The sequence below is a fragment of the Seriola dumerili genome, unplaced genomic scaffold (assembly GCF_002260705.1).
Source record: "Seriola dumerili isolate Sdu_G_001 unplaced genomic scaffold, Sdu_1.0 BDQW01000134.1, whole genome shotgun sequence".
Classification (NCBI taxonomy): domain Eukaryota; kingdom Metazoa; phylum Chordata; class Actinopteri; order Carangiformes; family Carangidae; genus Seriola; species Seriola dumerili.
Genome location: NW_019174389.1, coordinates 537,613 through 558,559, shown reverse-complemented (window position 1 = coordinate 558,559; position 20,947 = coordinate 537,613). Strand labels below are relative to the sequence as shown.

The window sequence follows — 20,947 nt, the reverse complement described above, 5'->3', positions numbered from 1 at the left end:
CATTTTTAGAGGTAGGTCTCCAGAAAAACCCGGTAAACTTATTTCTGGTTGAAGGAGGTTAGTGAGTGGCATTCAGGGGTCCGGAGAGATGCAGTAGCTCCCCCCCTGGTTATGTGTCATGAAGTATCTATCATAAATATATCAGTATAAAAGCGAGAACCGCTGCTGCTTCCTTCACTTGAGCATAACGCTACCATACTGCCACTCCGACACATTTGACCATGAATAGTTTATTTACTTGTTAAAGTTCCTATGCCGTGTTCCCATTTCAAGGTCTTGCATCAACCTTCCTCTCACTTGCTCAGACTGTCTAAAATTTTTAACCTCAGACTGGTGAGTGCATTTTTCCTTTTTCAAAATATGTATACTGTAAGGGTTGTGTTTTCTTCATCAGACGTTTCTTTGTGACTACAGAATGTGGCATGGTTACCCCGACAGCTTTAAATAAGGTCAAACCCGGTTCTACAGGCAACCACGATTGGATAAAATTTTGAACTATGCCTTTTAAATATACAAAAATACTGTATTTTTATAGTTAGATGAATTAATGATGTGGTTTTTTGAGTTGGCTCTGGAAGCATAGACAAATCAAAGGGATCAGTGGAGTAGACTGAAGGTAGAGAAGAAAAAATAAAGTTGGTGACTACAGATTCCTGACATTTTGATGCTTGTTGACTGTTGATGAACTCCCAGGCTGCTTGCGGCGATCATTAGCATAGACCTCGAGGCCTTGGGAAAGGAGGAGAAAGACTGAAACAAAAGAACTGGAATTAAATTATGTACGTCCCGACTGCAACTCGATTTTTAGTCTGATAACTGACGGATAAACTACTAACTATTTTTCATTTGACCTCAATCATATATCATTTCATTGCATGTTTATCTGATAAATGTGGTGGCTTGAACTCCTGACCGACTCCCCTGCACATTTCTCTTTAAAAGATAAAGTAATACTCATTTTATTTTCCTGTTGTCATGGTGTTTCAAGGCCCAATCGCTTTTAAAATCACCCTTTTCTTAGACTCACTCACACCACTGTAAAATCCAATCCACTGTACCTACTCCAGTATGTAAATGGTATAATGAGTTCTGTTTGATTGACATTGTGCATAGTTATTAAACTGACAGTAGCTTCAGTTTTTGGCTGCTTACCAAACTAGAAAAAATCTTCCTGCCTTGATGATGGACTGTGGAAAGCTGCCAAAGTTTCAACACTCAACTGTTGTCTCCAAAAAGCAAAAAGTAAAAAAAAAATAAATAAATAAATAAAAAAAAAAAAACACTTGCATGCAGTGGAAAGAGAAATTAAAAGGGAAGGAGATACGCTCTCCTGGAATGAGAACGACTTAGCCAACACTGGCTTCAAAAAATACCAACACAAACTGTTTGAGAGGAGCAGAGCTGTGGCTTTTTCTGGAGTAACATGTCAAACTCAGAGGTAAATAGTCCCATTGGGTTAGTTATGCAAGTCAGCAGCCCGACAACTTCCACTTGAAATTTTTTTGTCATGGTGTAACCAGCTGCAAACTGAGAATGTGAGCACACATCATCTCTTGCCCTGATCCTGGCACAATATCTGCTGTACAGAAAGAGTATATCACAACAAACTTAATTAATGCTGCTCTGCAACTGAACACATGACCATTCAACATATCTTTCAGGTCAAAAAAGGTCCTCTACACTAAGCAGCACTTACTGCACATCCACGCTGCAATTAAGATACCTGCTGATCTATCTCTTTACCTACCCACTAAATCTGCAACAATTAGTTGATTAATCTATTGATTTCTTGAGCAAAAATGCAAAACGTTCACTGGTTCCACCTGCTCAAATGTGAGGATTTGATGCTTGTCCTTTCCTTATACGATAGTGAACAGTCTTTGGGTTTTGGACTGATGGCTGAGTGATTTGAATACATCTTCTAGGACTGTAGGAAATGTCCTTCAGGCATTTCTTAAAATTATCTTCTGACATTTCATACACTAAATGATTAATTGAGAAAAGAATCAAAAGACTTATCACTAGTTTAACTAATTGTTAATTGCAGTCCTATTTCCAACCGAATCTAATTACCTGTAATCTAATGTAATCTGCTTGAACAGCTCTGCAGTAATCCTTATGAAGATTATAATGTGTCTTTTTTTTTTTGACGTCACTGTTGCATGTATAGTGACGATGTACTGGACTCTATTATGCTCAGCGGTGTCAAGTATTTAGTGACTGTTGTGTGTAAAAGCAGGTGGCCTGGGCATTAGAAACACCTCTCAGTATATAATTCCATCTATAATGCAATCAGTTAATCAATATGATGAACCTCTGGTAGGGCATTGCTGGTCAGTCCCCGGTCTGTTCCAACCCAAGGAGACGAGGCCTGTGCTGTCAGGGTCCCTAAGACTTTGGAACAACTTGCCAGAGGAGATCAGACTTGCAGAGTCAGCCCCGGTTTTATCTCACGTCTTATAAAAAAGCTTTTATTGAGTGATGTCTATTCAGTTTCATTTATATTTTACTTTACTTGCTTGTATGTTTTATATTGACTGGTGTGAAGCACTTTGTTACTTGTATTGAAAAGTGCTAAACAAATAAAATCTTATTATGAAAGTCTTATATTATAAATATATAGTAGCAGGAAGAGTTCAGATCCTTATTTACACTAATGGGCTCTTATAGGTGTAAATTCAACAAGGCTTTTTAAAACTGCCCCTGCACATTATTTCTGCCCTGTCAACCCAACGCAGTCATTCACTGTATGAGACAATCAGGTCGCAACGTTTAATAATTTCTCTGGGATTTTAAAGTTCCTAAAATCAATGTGTGTTTTTTTTTTAAGAACTTAAAGCAGGTTGAAGCAGTGGTGCATTATAAGCTGCAGAGTGACACTATAGTGGCCCAGGGGACTGTACTGTCACCTTCCTTTTTACTCTTCACACATCAGACCTCCTTCAACTTCACACTAGTTGCACCATCTCAAGTGATGCATCAGTGAGAGCAGAATATACATAGGTAATTGTAATGATGAAAGCTGCACACATATTTGCATGGTTACCGGTGTCATATTTTACAATACAGAAGGAAAATAAGAGGCTGGATGAAAAACAGATGTATGGTATCGCTCTTCACAGACCTACAATATCTAGCCACAGTGTGAAACTCTTCCATCACTGCTGATTACTGCCGCTATAAAATCATTCTGCATGTGGCATCAAGATTTGTTTTTGTTAGCGATGTAAAAGTTTTGAAATCAGTTTGAAATTGGATTTGTTTAGCTGGGGTGAGACTCGTCTTCAGAAATATGATCAAACTTTCTGTTTCCCTGTGGATATTTCCTGTTCACATCTCAAAAAACCAAAAAAAACCCCAAAACAAACAAAAAAAAACAAACATCCGATGTGATGACTCCAGTGAGGATACAGTATGCCCGAAATCTGAGAGCGCTGACAGTTGGCGCAAGTACAACTGTCTGTGTTGCAGTGTCAGGCAGGCTAAGGAGCAGGTAGTGGTTTTCTTGGAGAGCGAGAAGCCGCTGAGACCTGTCATTATCCACAACGAGGAGGTGGAGATGAGGCGGCCCTCAAATATGGAGGTTGCATATCAACAACGGACTGGATGGATAACAGGGTAACTTTACAAGAAAAAGTTGAATTTTATTCTTGATGAGGCTCAGCTCTGCAAACAGACGAGTTCACATGTTCCAGCACGTAGCCGTTAGCAGTTTGCATCCTTCCCTGCCACCATGCAAATAGATTGCAAAATACACCCTTGTTAAAGAGCTGAGCTGCCTGGACACAGTAGCTGAAGGGAGACTGGAGACTAAACCACACTCTTTCGAACAACAACCCTCACCCTTTCCATAGTGGTGGGCTGAAAGTGGCTACAACTGATGCATCATCCCATCAAGGTGCACCAGGAGAGGTCGTAGGTGCTGTTTTGTGCTGACAGCCATCAGACTGTAAAATAATTTGCGCCCAAATGGCCCCTGCCTCAGGCGACCAGGAGGGCGCTGAAGCAGAGAGCTTGAGCTGTCTTTACAGAAGACCCTGGATTGCTTTGAGCTTTCCTATTCACTATGTACATCTTCTTGTACTGTTTCTGATTATTATACATTATGCACTCCCATAAATTCTATATGAACTGGCACATGATGTGTTTTCTGTGCCTGTTACATCTGGCCTTGTTCTGTCCTGAATCTATCATGGCGCTGTTTACTGATGCAATAAGCCGATTTCTTATGAGGAAGTTTGGAAATTTTTTTAAATCAAACTTTGATGAATTGATGAATTATCCAGTCGAATTTTAAATTTGAGAAGCGTCTGTTGGAATTATGAATGAAATGGCCACAGCGCTTCATCAGAGAATCTCACCAGCAAAAATAATGGATCTTCCAGACACGTTCACTCCCAAGTGACAGAAGCTGCACTCAGAATCTTGCCTGGAGGATGAAACCTGACATGTGGAAAGATTTATGTGATAAAGAGGTGACTATGCATATTGGAATAACAATAATAATATGAATCACTTCTGGGCACAATAAATTACATCCATCCATCCATCCATCCATCTGTTTCTTATCTGGTTCAGAGTGTCATTGGAAATAGTCCTGCATCATTTTACCCAACAACATCATCCTTCAGCTCCTCCCATCATCCTGCAGCTTCTCCCTGGGGAGGAGCTAGAGGATGTTGTTGAGTTAAAGCTTCTCCTGAGGGACTGCCAAACCCTGAGACCAGCTGGGGGATGTGTTTTCCTTCTAGAGAAGTCTAGTCTGCCACAGGGTCTCCTTCCAGTCAGCCATGCCCTGCACACCTCCAGAGGGAGCCACCTTTGGGCTTTGCTACCATGTGCAGCCTCTTAATGCAGAGGAGCAGTGGTTGATAACCTCTCAACTCTTGATTGGCTCTGGGATTTCACCTTACATTTGTAATGTAAATGTAAGACCATCATACTGTATGATATATGTTTTTTTTTGTGTCTGCACTGTGACATGAAATCAAAATATCAAAGATATTTTCTGCATCTTTTTAAAAATATTTCCTCAAACCTCAACAATTCCAATATCTTTGATAATATTAGGATCTTGTGAAATGTACTTTTTGGCTTTCTTGACCACCTACACCTACTGAGAGCGACTTGCTCGAGTGTCTGAAGACTGCCTGGCAACCATGCAGTGATGATGAGAAATTCTCTGCTCCTGGCCAAGAAATTGTCTTGCCCCATAACCTCTATGTGAAAAACCAGTGAGCTTTAGAGGTCTCAGTAGGTGGATGTTGTTACCTTTGGGCAGGCCAGGCTAACTTGTTCCCCCTGTTTCCAGTCTTACCGGCTGCTGGCTATAGCTACATATTTAACAAACAGATATAAGACTGGTATTTTATTTTCTCATGTCTCTCTCCCTAGCCTTCCAAAATGGCAAACTATTCCTTTAAACATGGTCCTTCAATAGTAGGTTGTAAATATGGGCCTGATAGTAAGTCCGACAAAGTTCAAAAGGATAAAGTGTCCTGTGGTTAAAAATAAACTACCACGAGTGGTGAAATGAACTAAAGCTCTTAGACAAACACATATCTGCAGCAAACATTTTGGTTATTAAATGCTGACAGTCCAACAGTCTGTGGACATCAGCAGGGGACAGTGGCCAGGCACGTGGTGAGTAAATGTGCAGTTTATAGCTTTCAGTCAGAGGAAAGCTCCTTAGATTCAAGAACAAACAGGAGACATAGATCCATTCATCACCTCAGAATTATTCTGAAAAAAATGTAAATACAAAGAGAGCATGCAATAGTTTTTAAAAATCTCAACATGATTAACTAAAAACTCCATCATAACTGACTAAAATCTGTTTTTTTTACACAAGGGGCTGAAGAACAAAATATCTAGTTGTTGAGGAAAACACACTCTCAGGGACAAAAAGCTGAAATTCACTGCTGACTCCCATTCGCTTTAGTTCCAATTCTCCTGCAATGTCAGTTCGAATCACCGGCACCATCCCCCTCACAGGGTGTCAGGTTATAGAAATTTCAACTTTATTTTGCCATTTCATTTTTCATGTACCTCCGTATATGCAGCTTACCCTGCACCATTACAGAGGTCTCACTGAATCTGTTTGGTGCCACTGAGGCCAGGAGGAGCTCTTACCTCTTTCAGTATTGGGTACTCCCAAATTAATGGTTGGTATCGAAGGATCAGCATGGTCACTGTAGTACTCTAAAAATAAGGCATCTTTTTCCCAAGTCTTCTTTATCACTGGAACTAGAGCAAAGGGGAAAAAAAAAAAAAAAAAAAAAAAAAAAAAAATCAATGTAGCGTTCACAAACTTTCACAACAAGCAGACCTCTGGATCTTTGTGGTGCACACACTGAGCTAATGCTTATTTCATATTTATTTCAATCCATGTTTTCTCTGATGTTTCTGACTGTTTTTGGTAAAATATTCTATGAAAGACCACTGAATGTATTAAGCAATAAATCATCAGTAGAGACAAGAGGGAAAATAGATTAAATTTAAAGAGGACAGTGAGATGAAATGCTGCGCTGCCTTTAATCCTTCCCCTCTGTTGAATGTCAGGATTACTTCAAAACTAGATCGTATGCGCAGATGCTATTCTGCTCCGTTTTCACAGGGGAAAACACCCCTCATTATTTCAGCCTGACAGAAGTTGAATCCTTGGCACTTAATGTTTGATTAGTCTTATCATTGTTTATATTAAATTAAACCATAAAACCTTTAAAGTCTAACCTCTAAAACAAAGAGAATTTTCTTTAGTTTCAGCAGTTAAATTTCAGAGCTATGAATCCTGGAAGATCTCTCCTCTCAAGAAAACATTTTCTAACTTCTAGTTTTTATCAGGTTGTGCTCGATGCCCTGAAACATACTGGGACCTGTTGACCTCTGTTGAAAAAGAGCAGAGAGGTAGCGGAGATGAGCAGATTACTGTGTCTGTATGTACTTTTTCCCTTCTATTTATACACACCGTCTTTAAGCTGAGCTATGTACTACATTCAGCGCTCATCTGCCACTGACCTAATTCCTGACATCATACTCAAATGGCATCAAATTTTCCTATAGATTGGGATCTGACTGACGAGATCTGGAGATGTGATGAGTTTCTGAGTTGTCGATGCGAGAGCACACGGGTGCTGAGGAATACGGAATACTCAGAGATGTGCAGCAGCGGCGGCTCGAGGCTGTGTTCAACTCTCATAAATCAACTAAAGTGAATCAGAGAGGCATATTTAACACTGAAAGAATGTACCAAGAACAAAAAGTTGACTTGGCTGACCATCGCTGCCTCTTAAGGTCATCAGAAGCTGGAAACCATACTGAGCTCCAAATATAACACTGCTATTTTACTTTGCCACAGTTCAGTTGCATTCATGTAAACCAAATTAAACAAGAAAAACCTGCCTTCCTCCAGTACATAATCAATACATTTTGAAGAGCCGTCTGAAAACTGACAAGAATCTAACAAAATACAACCCACATGCTCTCTGAAAATGACAGCTGTGGCTTCAGTGTTTGTCAAATGGGTTTTCACTAACCACTTATCAAACATGTATGTAAAACTTTATATCAGGCTACTGGTAAAGCAAACAATACATGTACGTTACCAGATGATGGGAGATACTTGGAATGTCTTTTTTTTTTTTTTTTTTTTTTTTAAATGTGTGGAAAGTGAAGAGATGAATGAATGTACTTAGTGTTTTCAGAAACAAACTGCTATATGTATAATACAGAAGACTGAAAAATAAATAAGTAGATAAATGAAATAAACCAATATGCCATCAAGTGCACCAAGAATAATATTAAAAATGAATACAGACATTAATTAATACAATGTGACTGATGTTACTGTTTTAATTTGCTTCTATATTAATTTACCTCTGTATTAATTTCCCTATTTATTTATTTATTTATTTTCCCATCAAAATTGCCATTTTATTTCTTTATTGTTTATTTTCTTATTTATTCTTTATCAATCCACTTATTACTTCCCATTTCTTGATGCATTTCTGTTCCATTACACAAATGAGTGGGCTGTTATTCCAAGTGTGTCATGGGTTCAACTTTTCACATATTGGTTGATCGACATCAGAATCGGAACGCATAGATCGACTGTCCATGCCTCGCTCCCCTGACCTGTGGCTGGGCTCACAACAGATATAGGTGCCTCCAGCCAGGATTGTTAGACAGCTGAAGCACTTAGCTAATTTGCCTGAAAACAACACCAGGTGTAAACCTAGTGCTTGGCCGGACCGTGTATGGGTGTGAACCGTGTGCCTACGCCTCTTGTTGCAGGCAGTCGGGCAGTCACCCAGCTTCCCAGCTGCTCGGGAGTTGCAGGAAAGCGGAGTTGCACTTCTGATGTGGCATGTCGAAGGTAAACTTAAGTTCAGAGCTACTGTAAATCTGCTCATTATAGTGTTTAGACCAAAGATATTACTGTTACCAAGGGTTGTCATCTCATACGGCAGTCACGTACCACATCAGTGATATACTGAGCGGGGCCTTTATTTACCTAAACTTCTGAAGCCCTGTTGAGGGCTGTACTGCATTTCAACACTCCACCACACAACACTACATTATACTACAGCATGGTGAAATGGAGCAGAGGAACAGCACTCCTCAATTTTTGTGTTATAAGCTATTTGTGGTTTCTTTTATTTCGTTTCAGCTCTCAAACCAAATACATAAATGCACATTTTCATGCTGATATCTTTGTTTTTGTACTATATAATCATTACAGATAATGAATATTAAAGAGCCTTAACAGTTACTGACACAGCAAATTAAATGTGATGTTCTTTCATGTCTTTTGCTTATTGATCTGAGCTAACCTTTGATATATAAATTTAATATTCATTTTGATCCTGTCTGCATTTGAAACTGATAATGGCAGCTTGGCAAAGGAAATGGTAATTAAGGTAATTAGTGCAATTACTTTTTGAGCGACACCCTCTGAATGTAGCGCACAATTTGTCTGCTCCCTCTCATATGAATCTGCAATTTGATCTATTGACTGAACCTGCAACGTTTTCATTAGGTAACAAAAGAGGCAGATTTACTGCAGAAAGCTTCATGTCAGGCAGAACTTGCAAATTAATTGCTAAACATTAGCAAGTGATTTCTTAACATCTGCGGGATTGTTGCGTGATGATTTCAGGCATTAAGGGAGGCAGGCAGTTGAGTACTTCAGGGTATTTTCTTTAGCCTCAGCACTATTTAATAATTTCAGAATTGATGGTGGAATCGTTTTATGAATGAATTTATCACGATTATGAGGAACAGCTCTTACACAGTCAAACAAATGTAAAACAAATCCATAATGACACGACAACAGGACGTTGCCGTTTACAGGGATACTGCGGGTCTTTGGCGTAGTCTGTGAGGGTGGGAGTGTGACTCACCTCTTTCACTGTGAAACTTCCTACACGTTTTCACAGCAACAAATATATCTTCGTTATTTACAGGCTCCCCCTTTGATGACAATAAGAGAGATGAATCAAAGAAATGCTCGCATGAACAAACCACATAAATGACACATGATTAAAACAGGATCTATACTATATGCAGTCAAATCGCTGAAATTCAGTTTTTTCAGGCTATGTCTAGTGTTCAAGTGATCAGTGGGAGTTGCTATCTTCAGAGTGAAATTAGAACCGGATATTTCTGTAAATTGTCAGAGGTCATTTGGCCCTCTGGTCGTCTTAGGCTTTCCCTCTGAATGTAGAGACACGCAGCAGCTGATAACGCAGCGCATGTTAAAATTTCAGGATTTATGCTTAATGAGGTGAACATTTGAGGCATATAAAAGGCCTCGAAAAAGAAAAGGATGAGCAACATGTGAGATAAGGAAGGGTGATAAATTGAAGGAAAGTGAACTAAACTAAACATGGAACATCTTTGTCTGTGTGTCTCTCTGTTCTTTGTAACCACATGCAACCCACAATAATGGAAGATGCTGGAGTGTTTTTTTTCTTGCGTTCAAACAGTCACAAAAAAAAAAACTGACTAAATCAACAGCGGACAGAATACATTAAAAATGTACGCTACATTATAAAATGTTCTCAGCTGCTGCACAAACGTCTTAGTTTTTATAAACAGAATGTGATGTACAGTAATAATCATGATCACACCTGAGCACAAACAAAACAAGAGCTGGAAATATATGGAAATATAATAAACAGTTTAGGGCTGCAACTAATGATTATGTTCATTATTTTTTATAGAAATTTGTAAAGATATAAAAACAGGAAACAAGCACATTTTCACATTTGATCTTTTCTGATTGCCACATTTGAGAATCTGGAATTTTTTTTATAGAATTTTTTGCTTTATAAATAACTTCAACACTTAATCCATTATCAAAACTGTTGTCAATTTATTTTTCACCTCGGCGTTTCAGTGGTAGCAAAACCAACAAATGTTAACTATACAACAGACTGTCATCTACAGAGCTGTCACAGAGACGGGTAGCATCTGCTGTGTGTGTAAAAACAGATGCTTCGTTGACCCAAGACCCAAAAAACTTCACGAAGGCTCTAAACACATTCTTATTTTAGTCCTCACTGCTCACTTCCAGTTTCCTCCTCAGACCTCATTGTCTCCGATTTACTCATTTTTGAAAATGACTCACGTCTAATGCAGTCTGCACAGGCTCCTGTCCTGAAATATCCGGCCCGCACGGCTGAACAACGGCTCAATAAGTGTAGTTATTGCCTAAAATAAAAAGGACATGTTTTGCTGCTGCAGCCACTTTGTTGATTGCTGTCCTTTGCCTCCTTGAATCTGCCTCTAGAGGCACTTGATTCTTTGTTGACACTGCAGCCAAGTGTGGCTGTGGCCCCACTTGGCAATTTGTCTTGCAACTGTTTCGAACACAGGCCGATTACGATACGTCCCCTCTTGTTTTGTGTGAATGGAAACTTCTCCCTGAATACTTATTAAACCTGTGACCTTCATGTTCCTCCGCTGGCTGCTCCAGTCGTTGCCCTGTTTTCTGGTCAAATGAATGCAGTTTTATGAGGATAGTGATTTCCACTGAGAGGGAGCTAAAAACCACATGAATATAAATCTGACAGCTCAGGCTGCAGCAAACATGTATCAGACTCTAGACCACATATGCACATGCAGTATGAGATTTGAATCACAAATGAAAAGATCAGAAGGAAAATTCGGTCAAAAATAGGAGGGGAGGGGGGAAAATAAGAATTGGGACACTTTCAGCTGCATCCCAAATTCAACTCACCTCACCCACTCTCAAAAAAACTACAGTCACACACACATCCAGGCAAACACTGTTACCTCTTCCCAACATTAATGCTCATTTTAGAGCAGGCTAAAGGATGGCTGACCCCTGCAATCCTACACACCAATATAATCAAAAAATAATAATGTGCTGTAAAGTGTAAGCAAACATGACTTAACTTGACTAAAATTGTTCTTTATAAGACACTGAAAGTGCTGACCTTACTTACTTTATGACCCAGTCAAGATGTTTTTTTCCTCAACCACACCCACTGCCCAGCTCCCACTCAATACAACACAACATAAAGTATGAGCGTAAATCAATGCCAATTATTCTCTGCAGGATTTTTCTAAGAAATGTCCTGCCTCTTAGACATTTCTCCCTCCCACATCAAGCTGACTGTAATATATTTTCATTCTATTATTTGGTAGGTTACACATGAAATCAATTATTTAACAGCTGACAAACAAAACTCATTTTGTAAAAAAGCCTTCGTTACACAATGACGGTTTCCATGCATTGTTATAATTGATGTTTAGCATCAGTTCCTGACTATTTGAACAGTGTTACTCCTCTTGGTTTCATTTAATTAACCACATTTCTAACACCTGGTCTCCCAGCACATTAACCGCTGCAACTGTGAAGCTTATTTATATTTACACAGATATCTTTTAGGCATTCAAATTCATCACAAAATATGCAGGACCGTTAATGTTTGTTATGACAAATGCAACAATTATTCTTATATAACGAAAGTCTGCAGAGCATGTGTGTAAAATGAGAAAAACAAAAGAGATAAAGAGGATAAAGAAGAAAGGGTAACTGAAAGCTGGTTAGTCACCAGCTGTGGACGACATAAATTTGCATGTGGATTTTGATTTCCTTCCAGATGTGATGAAAGGATGAATCTAACAGAAGAGGACGAGCCAAAGTCAGAATCAGAGGAAGGGATGAGCCTGTAAAACTAATGTGTTTTAATGTTAGTATTAGGAGACACCCAGTCAGTGCTGGAGATGGATAAACCCCAACACATTTTGATAAATGGAAAAAAAGTCAGAAATAACAGATGTGCAACTGGACGCAAAAGGATGTTGCTTAGCAACGGAATGGTATTTCTTTCTTGGCGCACAACTAAATTAAATTTAGCAAGACAAACCCAACACTTCTGTCTTTTTAGGTTAATGCACAGTGTTGAACTGAAAGGTGTATAAAGGCAGTAACATTTAAGGCTGTACTGCTTGGTGCTGCTGTGATGCGGCCATGGACACAAAGGCCATAGCACTAACCTTCTCAAAATAGCTATTTTCTGATCACCCTCTGTTTTATTGTGTTGTTTAATTCTGTGCCTTTTCCATTTCCTGGGAATTGAGAGCAATCAAAGTGATGTGGAAGTAGAGCAGATACTCACACACAGTGGAGGCTCGCTGCTCAGGGTGGTGGCACAGGGCTGGGCCTGAGGAGAGTCCTCTGGCTCAGTGCACAGCTCAGGAACAGCAGTAAGATGTGGACCCTTCCCATTGTCCCAGATATACAAGGCAACCTGTAAAAACACAGAGCAAACTTGTTCACCAGCTAAAGATAAGATGCAATCTCTCAGACATTAATGCTTTATTAAAAACTCAACAGAAGAGATGTGGGGTGCTTTCTGTTTTCTTTTATAATAAATATGACAATTTTGCTTTCACAAAAAAAATAACTCCAATAAGCATTTTAAACTTTTAACTTGACTGAAAAAAAGGATAAAGGCAATGGAAGATAGGGAGAGATGGAGAGTTGTGTTACTGTACGTCTTTCTGAAGAGGAGCAAAATAAAATCTAGGATCTAGTTTAAATATTCTACAGGGGGAAAAGGAACATTACAGTAAAAGAATCTGTGATGAGGACAGTACAATCAGCTCTATCTGACTATTGGCAACTATCTCAAAGAATGAGAATCTACAGAAACTGTAAACTTACAGTCTGGAGCTGATCTACTGACAGTGAGCTGGACTGACACTGAGGATTCATGTTTGTTTGTGCTTCTGTATATAAATGATCTTTATTTTTGCATGTATGAGGTTGTATGCGCATGTAAGTGACATGAATGGTGTTGTTTAAAGGCACAGTAATCATCAAAGATAACTTAAAATTCCTTTAGAAATCTCTTCAGAAATAAAAACGACATTGCATCCCTTTTTGTTAATATGTTAAGAATGTGAAGTGTTTCAATTGAATGTCTAGGACTGAACTCATGCCATCTCTAACTGAACCCTTTTCAGACTGAGCCTGATAAGTCTGATGCTGTGTTTACTCAATAAAATCCCTCGATGCCTCCCTGACTGAATTTCAGCGATAAAAAGAAGAACCTGCACCATGACAATTCTCCATAGTAATGAGATTTGACTTCAAGGTTAGATGGATTTCATGCTTCGCTCTTTTTGTGCAAATAAATTACAGTAGGTTGGCGTTGGCTTGAATGTGTGAAACAAGAAAATTGTTAGAAATGGCTTAAAAAATAAAAAAAAAACCCAGTAGCCTCATTATCATTATCCAGACAAAACAGGTCTGAAGGCGCTCGTGTGACTTGCTTGTTATCTTACCTCATGCTTCAGGTCAATGGTGAAGTCAGATTTAAGTGGCTCATCTCTCACTTTGTTTGCAAGCCTACAAAAAAAAAAAAAAATCATAACTTTATTAGCTGAAATATGCAATAAACACAACATATACCTTCCTCGAAATTAGGGAATATGGAATAAGCAACTCTGAACAACTCGGACTTACTGCACGTACTCACCGAACAACAAGGGGGATGCTTAAGGCCCAAGCAGCAGCAAAGTCTGGATATTTGAAGACGGAGGGATTCTCCGCAAAGGCGTAGTGATGGATGATGGTCGACTCCTCGTCATGGAGCGGCTTCCCAAGAAACCACTCCTGGCAAATAAGTTAGAGAGAGACACATTTCAATGCGTTAAAGTACAAGCTGTTTTTCTTTCGGTTAATATATTACAGTGAACTTTCATTAAAAAGGAATTTGAGCTTCTTGTCTAATTTGGGAATTTTTACACTGCACTTGGCAGAAAATCTTCTTTCTTTCCGGTGGGTAGGTTTGTTACTGGCTGGGAAAATAATGAGATTTCTTGACAAAGTTCAAAAGATGCCAGATATTGTAGCCTCAAAGGCTCTCATCATAATTCTTGACACATGTGGAGTAAAAATGATCAGACATTTAGAGAAAATGCTCCAACAGTTAAATGAGGCAAAGTTTAAAGGAACAGTTCAACATTTTGGGAAATATGCGGATCTGCTTTCTGAAGAAGAGTTAAGATGAGAAGATCAACATCACTATCGAGTATGTGCGGTCAGTTTAATGCTACAGCTCGCAGCCGGTTAGCTTAGCTTAGCATCAGCACCTCTAACGCTCACTAACTAACATGTTATATCTAGTTTGTTTAAGCCAAAACCTGAAGCGCTAAAACAACTCTTCACATATGTAGGCTATGTATAATGAAGTCAGGCGAGCTCATGTAGTCATTCTGCTAAAAGCATGTGGTGTTGTTATATTCTATTTTTTTTTATACCAAGAGGTGTTCCTAATATTTTGTCCATGTCATTTGTATCAATCATTTATATCAAGGGAGACCAAATTCAGCTGGATACACTGAAAGAACTGGCAACTGGCTGTAAATATTTGTATCAAGAATTAACGTGCGGTTTGTTTACTGCTGTTTAATACAAACAGAAACACTGTTTCCCTTTCAAGAGTTATATCTGCCAATTAATCAATATATCACAGATGTATCACAAGTCGTACTATTTGTATTTACTGTCACAGTTTAGTTTCTCAGTATCTAATTGCAAATCTGACCACACTGAGCTGTAACACCTGAGAGAAGCTTTCGCTTCAGGGTGTGTTGTAATGAATCAAATCATAAGGTGTTGCATCCATTGTCGCTTCCTCCTCCAGAAAAGGTCGCGGATACTCACACAGGAATGAATTCCACCTCTGATTGGGAATTGAAATACCATGCAAGGTTTAAATAGTTTAAGATGACAGTGAAGTTAGTTTCCATTAATTGAGTTTTTTCTGAGACAGACAAAAGCAAACTTCAGCATTTACTGATAAAAGTAAGTGTTTTTTTCCTCTGCAGGTTTTATTACTGTTTCCCATACATCAATTTATTTGTGGCAGCCCGGCACAATATCGACACTGACTGCCACATATTGATTTTTCACAATTTTTTTTTTACCATTTCAAATGGGCAACATCTTATTTCATTGTAGCTGTGTACAGTGCATTGATTCTCTCAGCCCCTCCTTGCTCTTCTCTCTCTCTCTCTCTCTCGCTCTCTCTGACATATGGGTGAAAGTGTAATTAACATAATTTTTTGCTCTGTTTCACTTAAAAGGCAGCTCAAACTTGTGTTGTGAAGGCTTGATAACAACTACAATTAGCAACAAAAAAGCCACTTTGCTAAGCTTGATTAAGAATCTGAAGATTGGCGCATGAAATATTTAAATGCTTATCTGCCATATGGACTTTTTTATTATTTATTTTTATCTTTATTATGAGTTTTTTTATTATTATTATTAATAGCTCATTTGCTTGTACTGGTAATGCCTGTCTGTGCATATGTATGTTCTCTGTCTGTTATTACCTACTTACCCAAAATTAAATTGCCCTTGTGGATTAATAAGCTGTATTGATTGATTGAAAGAATCTTTTCATTACATCCCAAATGTATGATTTCCTGACTGCAGCGATTATCCAGTATTTATTCGACCTACCTCACCAACCAATATACAAGAAAAATAATTTCATGAGTGGAGAGACAGGGCTTAAATTAGGTCTACAGCAGAGTATGGAGTGACATGTCTGACAGGTTATACTGTGAGCTGGCAGAGATCAGTACAGCTCGGCAGCTGCAGAGGAGCTGGAGCTGACCTGATACTGTATCTCTTAATTGAACTGATGATCAGCTAAGCTGGAGCTTAAAACAGGAAGCTTTGGTCTCAATGATGAATTTGGCAAAGAGAGACATTGCAACAAAGAGACAGAGAGAGAGGAAGAGAGAGAGAGAGAGAGTGGGAGACAGAGAGAGAGAGAGAGAGGAGAGAGAGAGAGAGAGAGAGGGAGAGAGAGGGAGAGAGAGAGAGGGGGAGGTTTAGAAAGAATATTGCATACTTACTTTACTCTTGTCAAATTTTGCAAGGACTTGAACGAGCTTAGTCATCTTCACATTTGTTTCCTCCTCAAGAAATACAATCCAGGATGAGTTTTTCCCAAAAGAGTACGATAAGCTGAGGACACACACACACACAAAAAAAAAAATGGGAGTATCATCAAAACGATCGTTGAATAATAAAACAAGAATAAATGGAACTTTGCCATTCACACACAAACTCTACAAAAGTCTGTCTTTTCATTTCAGTCCAGTCTGAGGAACTATCTAACTGAGGCTCCTGACCCACTCAGATAAAGGCAGGCACAGAGTTTTCCCTAGAGGGCAGAGAGACAAGAAAACATCACAAGCACACAGGCTTCTTTTGAGAGGGATGGGGGGTGGGTGGGGGCTCTGTAGTGGTTTGGGGTGCTTTTGTTGATCTGGGTCCTAAATCTTTACGATGGAAGAAAACGGATTCAGATGTTATTTCTCATTTCCCCAAAACAATTATTGAAAACATATTGGATTTTTGAGAAGGCCCAAGCATGAAGACGACTATAGCGATCGTCATTATCATGCTATTCAGACGGCAGTAATAGGTTTGTTGTCACAGTCATCGGCACATTAGGAAGGCATTTATCATTATGCGAAGCAATCAATCTCAGTTATTGTGTTAGTAATAGCTTCTAAGCGAGCTGTAACTTCAAAACATGGTAAACAAAATATTCTCAAAACTGAAAAGTCCAAAATTTCATCTTGTAGGAGGGACACAATGTGTGGAACCCTTCAGTCTCATTTTTAATCACATGCTCAACCAATCCTGAGAGTTGAGTTCAGGGATACTTACTAAGGCAGCAGAGGAAGGATGCTCCAATCTCCCTCATTATCTGACAGATTGTGAAGAAGTAAAACTGCCGGTGGATTCTGAAAGAAACGCCACACACACCAGAGATAATTTTAATAACCGTACAATAGCTGCACAAAGCTAAAGACAATTAAAGCAGCTTTTCTGCAGAGATGGCTAATGGTTTGATCAATGCTAATGAGCCAAGCCTGCCAGACTGTCCCAGTCTGTCTGGTAAGATCACTATCTCACCCTTACCACTGGTTTTGGATGTTTTAGTCCATTTATTACAAATTGCATATACTGTGAATTAAAGCTAACCACTTTACAATCCAGGCTGGTGTGATTCATTTCTCTATGCAGCCAAACACTTTACTATTCATGTCTCTAAACTATAAAAATCTATTAGCAGACTGTCTAAAGTTGCTTGAGTGGTGTAATTTATCACAGCGAACTGGATCCATTTGTTTTTGTTACTGTTACATTATCATTGGATTATTCTACTTCAGTTTGAAAAATCTGCACTTGCCTGACCTCACAACAGCATTGTGTAACTTTGACAAACATAAGCACAGACTGCAAAGTCAGAAAAGTCAGATAACGCTGGTGATCTTCTATATTCTTTAAAATGTCAACAAATCCCATGGAAAGGCCAGAACCAACAGTAACTCTATCCTACAAGGATTGCCTGTGTTGCTAAAGCCTGATGTGCTATACACTTCCATTGTTGTCCAAAAGCAGATCACTGCTACACTGATATGCTCCTTCAATACGGTCACTGCAGTTTATTTTAATCCCCCATACCCTGTCCTGCTGCCTTAAATATTCTCCAGAGCACCACATTTATTAATTAAAATACACTCCCCCATACATGCACTATTAACATTTGTGGAAGAAATACAGTGCCCTGCTGGTTAATGACATTGTTTGCCTCTAAAAATCATCTTCAGTAGGAATGAGTCAGTCAAGGTAAACAAAATGAAATGTCCTGAGAGAGGGACTAATGCCTGGTTTAGCCTGTTGGATATTTTTGTCTTTCAGATGGTCACTGTATCAGATTTTCTGATCATTCATTTCATTTCTAAATTCTTGCTATTTCTTGGCTGAGAGATAACAGACCCCAACCAATCATAGCTTGCCGTCTTGCACAAATAGATCAATGTTAAAGTGCCGGGGAACCAACTTCACTGGTCCACTTGACAGCATCCACAATGAATGTTTACACATGTAAACACACTTTTATGAATGAAAATGAACCTGGAATCATTCATCCGCCCACTGGTCAGTCAGTAGAGAGACGGCAACTCTGCAGGTGCACAGAAGCTGTGGGACTAGGCGAGAGACGGCTAGTGTTTTTGTTGGGACATTGTGGACATATATCAGGTCAGGTCATTATCACACTCATATTATGTAGTCTGACCCTTACTTTGTTTTTTTTGGATCTTCCTGTGACTGGTCGACAATATGATGAATGTGTAATAATGCCAGCTTTATCCTTTACGGGGATAAAATTTGTAAATACGCTGGTATGGTGCATTTAATCCGATAATGCCCTCAGAGTTGCTGCTCCTGCCTGACCCTTACACCACAACATAAAATTTTGGTAAGACAGAAACACCACCGGAAACAAGAGCAGGATACTTCAGGACATGGACAGTGCACACAATCACGTCCAAATGAGAAGAATCTGTTTCAGCAAAATTTCCCATGGTGAGCCTGGAGAGTGGAAGGTGTGTGAGGATTGTATTGGGGAGCCAATGTTTCACACTGCGAGGAAAAACAAAGCAGCAGAGCGGAAGACCCATTGCTTGATTACTGCATGGTCCACTCATCATGCAGGAAGTCAGAGGGAAACGTCTCCTCTGAGCCGTTCTGTCTAACAGCAGCCTGTTTGATTTAGGCGATGGGTCTGACACTGTTTACACTTATTAAACCCTTTTAGTCAGTTGAGGTTTGTGAGCTCTCATCTAATATGAGTTTAATCTTCAAGCTAATAGCATAATGACACCTACCATGTTTTATTAAACTACTCTCTACTTGACATTCACACCATTGCTGTTACATAAGGGAAAAGTTCAGTAGAAAAGAAGGATAGTATTCCGATAATACAATCTCAAAAATGGAGCTTTTGCTTCTAAGAGCTATTGACATTCTTGTGATAAAGGGGACGTTCAAGAAGAAGAAGAGGCTGGTTCTTTTCATGGCAATTGTGTGCAAGCTGCAGATTCCTAATCAACAGATAAGAGCTGGTCATTGTGTGGACATGCCTGCAACGAATAAGACACTGATTGCTTGGTGACTTGGGAGATGATGGGGGTCACTGAGACCTGGTTGTGATGGAAGGACAGGAAGCTATGCTTTTAAGCACAGGAGCGGCTGGAAGGGAGAGCGAGGGATTGATTGAGCTGCCACCTGTCAAAACTACTTCAGCGATGAGCTGCAGTCAAAAAGACATTTATGATGGCCAGTTGAGCCAAGCCAGTGAAGGACTAATCTATAACTGAAGAGCACATTAAAAGATTTTCATCACAGTGGCTCCTTACGCACGACAAAGCACTCAAAATACATGGTGTACTGGTCCACTACTGAGTTTAATGTCATTCTGTTGGACTGTGCATCTCTGTGGATATGAGCATTGGCTAAATGACAGAGATACTATATAAATGTAGCGTGAATTCCTCCCAGAAGGCAGAATGTCAAGACAGCAGGAACATGGGCTGTGAGCCGCCACATAGAATACACAAGTTCCTATCTGTGTAAATCTGTGAATATCACAAAACCTTCTACAGTCTGACGAGGGCAAAACAAAACAGAAATATCTCTTGTGGGTGAAAAAGGCTCGGCAACAGAAATACTGATCATACATGCGTTTCCTGTCTCGGAGGTGCAATGTGTCATAAAGCTACAAGTTATCAGTGATGTTGGTCTGAAATTTTACATCTTTTGTGACACTAACTCAGCTTTATACATTCAAGAACCTATAGCAATGCAATGCTTTGGATCACAATTCTGGTCATTCTTTCCTTCTGACCTACAGAAAAGGAAATCTAAAGACAACTGGTTAACAAGAGTTTATCCTAAACCTGAACCATCTTTCTTGAATAGGAATAAAAATCAAAGCTTGTCTTAGTTCTCTAATGTCTCTGCTGTCTTTCTGTATCTCAAACCTGTGTTGGGCCTCAGCACACTCAAAATAGTGGGTGAGAATAACCTTTCCTTTGTTCCAAAGACAGAGGAGGGCCGTTGAACTCCCAGGATCCTTTGCCTTTTCACACCTGGGTGCTACTGGTCCAGCTACTACTGGTCACTGTGCGACCTAAAATACATTATGTCACCAGGTCAACAAAACCTCTGTCTCCCCTGCTCTCCTCTCTCTCTTCTTCACCCCAGCTGCAGAAGCAGCAACAGCTCCCCTTCTCTTCACTGCTCCCACAGGCGCACCAACAACAACAACAACTCCTCTCTTCACAGCTCTCTTCTCCGCAGGCCAGCTCGGAGCAGACTGCTGCACTGCACTCTGTCTCAACGGCACGACACGAGAGCCTGCATGAGATTAATCAAGGGTGAACAAGTTTAAATTAGTGCCTGTGGCTACGACACAAAGTCTTCCAGCTGATTTTTACAAGCAACAGGAGCCACAAAGCAGAGGTAGCATCGAGTGGCTAACTCTGTAAGAAGAACAAATGAGCGATGAGTGATCTCAGAGAAAGCCACGTAGAC

The 20,947-nt window shown here is 39.5% G+C and overlaps 1 protein-coding gene across 1 annotated transcript in view; it reads right to left on the bottom strand.

The window, feature by feature from the left end:
• The window catches only part of LOC111224418 (beta-1,3-glucosyltransferase-like), a 53,528-nt gene that overhangs the window by 5,067 nt on the left and 27,514 nt on the right, over window positions 1-20,947 (bottom strand). Inside the window, exons 5-11 of the mRNA XM_022748891.1 lie at window positions 17,231-17,307; window positions 16,408-16,519; window positions 14,016-14,152; window positions 13,822-13,885; window positions 12,651-12,782; window positions 9,402-9,471; window positions 6,133-6,246 (exon numbers count right to left, since the gene is read on the bottom strand). Of these exons, the coding sequence (XP_022604612.1) occupies window positions 6,133-6,246; window positions 9,402-9,471; window positions 12,651-12,782; window positions 13,822-13,885; window positions 14,016-14,152; window positions 16,408-16,519; window positions 17,231-17,307 (706 nt within the window). The remainder of the gene's footprint in view (window positions 1-6,132; window positions 6,247-9,401; window positions 9,472-12,650; window positions 12,783-13,821; window positions 13,886-14,015; window positions 14,153-16,407; window positions 16,520-17,230; window positions 17,308-20,947) is intronic.